We start from the raw sequence: 6,000 nt of genomic DNA on the forward strand, positions 1-6,000 counted from the left end.
GAATAACAGACAAACTTTAGAGGGAGGACAAAGTGCATTTGCATAAGTTAGTGGTCATAGTGATAGAGTTGAATTAAACTTAAATTCCCACAATTTAAAATTTTTAACTTAAGCAATTAATACCTTTTTAAAGTGTAGATGTGCTACCAGCAAAAAAAGATTGTCTAGTACAGTGGTTCTCAACCTTTCCAGACTACTGTACCCCTTTCAGGAGTCTGATTTGTCTTGCATACCCCAAGTTTCACCTCACTTAAACTTCTTTCTTACAAAATCAGACATAAAAATATAAAAAAAAATAAAAGTGTCATAGCACGCTGTTACTGAAGAATGGCTTACTTTCTCATTTTCTCTGTGTGAAATTTTAGTTTGTACTCACTTTGCAAGTGCTTTTTATGTAGCCTGTTGTAAAACTAGGCAGATATCTAGATGAGTTAATGTAGAACCTGGAAGACCTCTGCACACCTCCGTGGGTACATGTACTCCTGGTTGAGAACCATTGGTCTTAGTGGATGAACAAAATTGTACTGGAAACTTTTCACAGTAGTTGCAGAAGACACTTTTTTTTTTCTTCAAGCTGACTTTTCTAATTTGCTCAATATGGGATAGTATAATGTTAGTAAATCTAAAACACTAGATACTTTTTATTTTATTTTTTTTTTTAGAGTCTTAGTAGGATGGTTGGGTTCATTTCCTTGGTAATATCAAAAATGCTTTACTGCTTGTAGTTGTGGAGACTGATTCTCCAGGATTCAAGCTCTAGGAACGAATGAGGTTTCTTAGGATACAGAGGTTCTACTGTGTGTGTTTGACAGAGGGAAGGAAATAAAACTTGAATACTGTATTGTTTCAACCAAATTAGGAATCAAAAGAATATATTCGTACAGCATGGAATTAAAGGTGCACTTTAGCCAGCCTAGCTCAAAAAGAACTTGCCTGACCGTGCAAAGCAATGCTGCACAAGTTATTCTAACTTGCTGCTGCAAAGAAATGGAGACATGAATCTTGCATCTGTCTTTTATCTTTGAAATAACTGGTAATCAGGATTTTCCTGCAATTTCAGAACTGTTGCACAATTGATGGAAACAGAAGATCATAGAAAAGAATTACTGAAACAGCTACAGGAAAGAGAGAGTAAAATATCAAGTAAGTCACTGTCTGGTTTTGTAAATCTTGTGCTATCCATACTGAATAGAATTAACTGGATTTAAATAGACTCATTGCTGGATTATTTTTTGGTGAACTTCTTAGTTCTGTGGGCAGCTACATTTTTGTTAAATATATCATAAGGCTCAAAATGCACTTCTGGCTGCCTTCTGCTCCTGAAAAGCCTGTAACTCTTATTCAAAACATAGACTTAAATATCTGTAAACTAAAAAATGAGGAATTGTTTTAAGGACAGATGAGGAAAGTTCAAGGATGTTTAAAAGTCTGCCACACTTAGGCTTAAACCATTGCATTTTGCATGCTGTCAAAACCCATAGCTGTTTCCTTGAAAACTTTCTGTTTAGAACAAGTTCACTAGAAAGTTTTCTGCTAAGCTACAAATTAGACATTAGGTTAGATCATAATTTTCAAAATCTTCAGTGAATATGAAATGTCTGTAACTACCTACTAAAATTTTGCAGTAGATGGCAGTACTGGGTAATTCATTTATATTAGCAGCCCTAGTGTGTGTAAAACTTAAACGTACTGGGAGTTTTACTAGTAATCGGGCAAATTAAAACTTGCAAACTGATTCTAAAAAATCTTTCAAAAGGTTTGCAACAAAAAATAAAGCTTCTGGAAGAAAAACTGAAAGCCCGACAGAAAGAGAAAACAGATATGGAAGAAACTATTGACATTCTCAGAAAGGAATTAAGTAAAACGGAGCAGGCAAGGAAAGAATTGAGCATTAAGGTAAGACTCTTTGTTGGCAGCTTACTGAAAATTATAAAACCCAGAGTTAAAAAATAATTGGTAGAAATGAAAAACTGGTATGAAAATGGTAAAAATGGCTAAAGTTAAGGCTGCTCCAGTTTCTTATATAGTTAATTGAGAAAAGGACTTCTGAGATTTAAACCAGAGAGGTATGATTTGGGTTATCTGTGCTGTTAACGCAGTGAGTTCTATTTGATTTGGTGTAGATCCACCCTGTCCAGTAAGAGTTATAGATGTGCTTCTGGGAGCCACAATGTCTCCTAAGTACCTAACATGTGGAAGAATGCACATACTATACCAGGTTGTGAAAGAGTGGTGTATGTTCTTCTGCAATCACTGTCGGGCTCTATTGGTTAGTCTAGAAGACAGACATCTCTACTTTGGAGTTAGTTAGGGATCTGTCCTTGCACTGAGCACAACAAGGGTCTTGCCCCTGTTGGTGTCTGTGGAGAAAGAGAGGCTCTTGCAAGAGACAACTTGGTCTTTAAATTTGTTTAAACGGGGCTAATGCTTACCTTTCAGGGGTGGGTATTGATATTTTTACAGCATTTTGAAGATGCAAATTACAGCAGGTGCTTTTACCAGTAGTAGTAATCCATTCCCTGGAAATGCAGGCTAATTATCTGGAGACCCTAGTGTCTGCTACAAATAGGGTGACCAGGGTGAAAATATTGGGACAGGTGGGGGGCAGCGGGGAAGAGAGTTATCGGGGCATCTGGTCACCCTAGCTACTGTTGTGGAAAAATTCACCCACGCATCATTTTTGATCAGAGACTCAACCTGAGGTCTGTTTATTGATAACACACCAATGTGTTGGGGGCAGCAGATATTGGAACTGCTCTCCCAAAGCAAAGCATACAGGAGCTTTTAAAGCTTAAAACCCCAAACAAATTACACACCATTAAGTAATGGCCTCCATATTAGGAATTAAGTTACACATACTTGAGTAATAGTGACCTTATTAGGAATTAGAGAATTAGGGTCTCGGTACTTTCCAGTGTTCTTTTGCAACTTTGCCTGGTCTGGGTGTACTTTGAGTTAAGGTCTTTTTGGTACTTTCCACCATGGTTATAACCTGGCCTTTTTGGGGGGGTTTCTTACACAATTGTCCTTTACAGGGTACAGTTAGATAATGGGGCCAATTACACAATTGGGATAGGGGAGGGCATCTAAAAATTTACATAATTGCTTCACACAAGCAGTGGTTATATTTCATAAGCAGTAGACACATATTGAAAAATGTTCTTGTTTCGGGGACTTTCCCCACCTTCCCTTTGTCCCCTTCCCCCCTCTGTCTTAACCTTTGACCGCCGCTGTCAGGGAGCACAACACTTAGCTTAGCTCAGGTTTTGGGCCTGCTAGCTGCAAGGCAGGCCTAGACCAAGCAAATAAATGCCTAGACTATCAGGGCTAGCTTAATTTTCCACCACCCTACAAAACTGATAGTGCCCCTGTTCTTACACACATTTACCTCTGTAAGGGAAAAAAGCTAGTTTTTATTCAACCACAAACTTTTTTGTTTAGGTTTTCACTCAATGTCTTGACCATTAGGAAGATGACAGGACAACAAATAGCTATTTAAAACAAAAATTAATTCCCAAACCATTTCTGAAGTGTAATAGCGGTAGTTATGAACAAAATTTGTGTGTGTAGGTGTGGGGGGAAGACGCATCCAAAACAAATCCCTTTTGTTTTGAAACTCTGCCTTTGCTATTAAATATGTTGCTTAAATGTATTACATCAGTTACTTGTCTGTTACATGTAAATGAAAGTGTTCTGTGATCTGTGTTGTGGAAGAGACTATTGAACTGGTTTTTGTTCATGTTGCAGGCATCTTCCCTCGAAGTTCAAAAGTCCCAACTGGAAGGACGTTTGGAAGAAAAGGAAGCCATAGTAAAACTGCAGCAAGAAGAGCTGAGCAAACATTCTCATATGATAGCAATGATTCACAGTTTAAGTGGTGGTAAACTAAATGCAGAAACTGTGAACCTCAGTTTATAGGGCTCTGTAGTTACAAAGTTTGGTTTTGTGATATCTTGTACGTTTGTGTAAGTCTAAAGTTTATACACCATCTTGCTCAAATGTCATAGCCCACCTAAAATTGACACAAGCATAAACCATTGTTAATTGAAGAAAAACATGATTGCTTGTTTTTAAAAATCACTTTGGCTTGAAAAATCTGAGCCATATTACAGAAGGTAGGCCTGCTGCTGAGGTTTAATGGCCAAATTCCCGGTCACTGCAGTGGGAGCAGGATAAAGCCCTGGTCTTGTTAATGTGACTAACAATCCCTTGACACTGGAATAAAAAGGAGAAAGTCTTCTCTTCTTGCTACCCATCCTGTTACTGCCAGTAGGATATACTGACCCTTTCATTATGGAAAGGTTAAGTGCCACTTCTGTAAGTAGACTCAAAATAAGGCATATGGAATATACAGATGTCACATATAGAAATATTAATGCAATATTGATTCCAAATGTCTAAGGTATACATTTAGAAATAAAATGGAGTCAATAATCTGGATTAAAAGGTAGTACTTGTTGCAAGAGACCTGTTTTACAGCGAGAACTGTATTAGACATAGCTTTAGTTGAAATTACATTAAGTATTAAAATTGAACTAATATTAGAAATGCCTCCACATATTTGTGAAAGGATATGAATTTGGAAAAAAATGCATACTTGTCAAATTTCCAGAAAGTAGTGTCAATTAGAAAAGGTAGATTTATGGAATACTTTACATCTCTATGCATCTTCAAATATCTTTTAAACTCCATCAGTACATTACTCTTAAATTTTACAGCACTTTCTTCTGATTCTGAGCGGTGTGCAATTAATTCGTCAGTTTTACCTGGCACACACTAGCTTTTTCAGCATTGTCAATTGTGCATTGTATAAAGGATTTTATACTGTTTTAAGCTTACAGTATAAGTACTTTTACCATTTTCATATGAAGAAAAATTTTATATTTTTAACGCAGATGATGTGCTTTTTTTGGAGCCATGGGAACATTATTTTCTTTGTAATTTACTAAAATTGGATGTGTGACATAACATGTCTACAACCTCAAATTTTAAGAATGGCTGTGTGCATTTTAGAAAAAACATTATAGCAGCATTTTGAATGATGTAATGTGTGCCACAATTGTATTATTACTGCCATTATTTTACTATTTATTTTGCACTGACCAGACTTTAAGGTCTTGCCATAAGTGTAGATGCCTTAAGTTTTCTCAGTTATATTGTGGGTCCATCTTTTTAAATCTGCGCAACTATAGAGTCTGAGCACAATCTTTTACACATTAGACACATTTGTAATCTCTAGCTGAATAGTGGCTATTTTAACTTGCTTATCAATTGTATATTTATTATGACTTGGTGTATCTTTTGGCTGTTGGCCAGTTTATAGATGTCATTGGCATCCATGATGGGAAGGGGAATAAAAAAAATTATTCCATATTTTGTTTGTTGTTCTTATGCTATAATAGAAAGTATTGGGCAACCTTAATTATAGATACAGTTACCAGTCAATCTATTCCAGTTTTGATGCATTTTCCAGACTTTGATAATGGGTGCTTTAGAAGGTAAAAATTCTATTACCAGCTCAGTTGCTTGTCAGTTTTTAGACTTGTATGCATATATTATACCGAGGAAATAGATTGTTAGCTAAAATGTATAGTTTTAGCGTAAAGAGTTAACACGTCTGAGGAATGTCATAAAATCATTTTACGGGCTCAGGTATATTTTTGAAAAACCTTTCTCATGGGTGAAAAGATAGTAAATGTTTTCACCAGGCAAAAACTCCTTTATGTATGGTAGTACTTAGTCAAAGTATCAAGCATTTTACTAATTTAACTGATTAAATGTTAATATGGCATTTTTCTCCCCTCTTAAAAATAGGCATTCTGATCACTGAATTGAGACTATTCAATAAAAAAAAGTTTCATGGCCACAGCCAATTAATTAATGAATGTTTGAGTTTAGTACACAGAATTAACAAAGATAAATGCTCTATATAAATGTTTCTGTAGAAATGTACTACCCCAATTTTGCTTTTCTAGCTGAGCCTTATTAATACTCTTAACA

At 35.9% G+C, this 6,000-nt stretch overlaps 1 protein-coding gene across 2 annotated transcripts in view; it reads left to right on the plus strand.

Annotated features, from left to right (window-relative positions):
* Window positions 1-5,373, plus strand: part of CIP2A (cell proliferation regulating inhibitor of protein phosphatase 2A) — a 36,645-nt gene extending 31,272 nt beyond the window's left edge. For both annotated transcript variants that reach the window (XM_030582111.1, XM_030582120.1), the window contains 3 exons: window positions 1,061-1,143; window positions 1,757-1,896; window positions 3,748-5,373. In XM_030582111.1, the coding sequence (XP_030437971.1) occupies window positions 1,061-1,143; window positions 1,757-1,896; window positions 3,748-3,918 (394 nt within the window). In that variant the 3' untranslated portion in view covers window positions 3,919-5,373. The remainder of the gene's footprint in view (window positions 1-1,060; window positions 1,144-1,756; window positions 1,897-3,747) is intronic.
* The last annotated feature ends 627 nt before the right edge of the window (window positions 5,374-6,000 follow it).

This window comes from Gopherus evgoodei, chromosome 1 (assembly GCF_007399415.2).
Source record: "Gopherus evgoodei ecotype Sinaloan lineage chromosome 1, rGopEvg1_v1.p, whole genome shotgun sequence".
Classification (NCBI taxonomy): domain Eukaryota; kingdom Metazoa; phylum Chordata; order Testudines; family Testudinidae; genus Gopherus; species Gopherus evgoodei.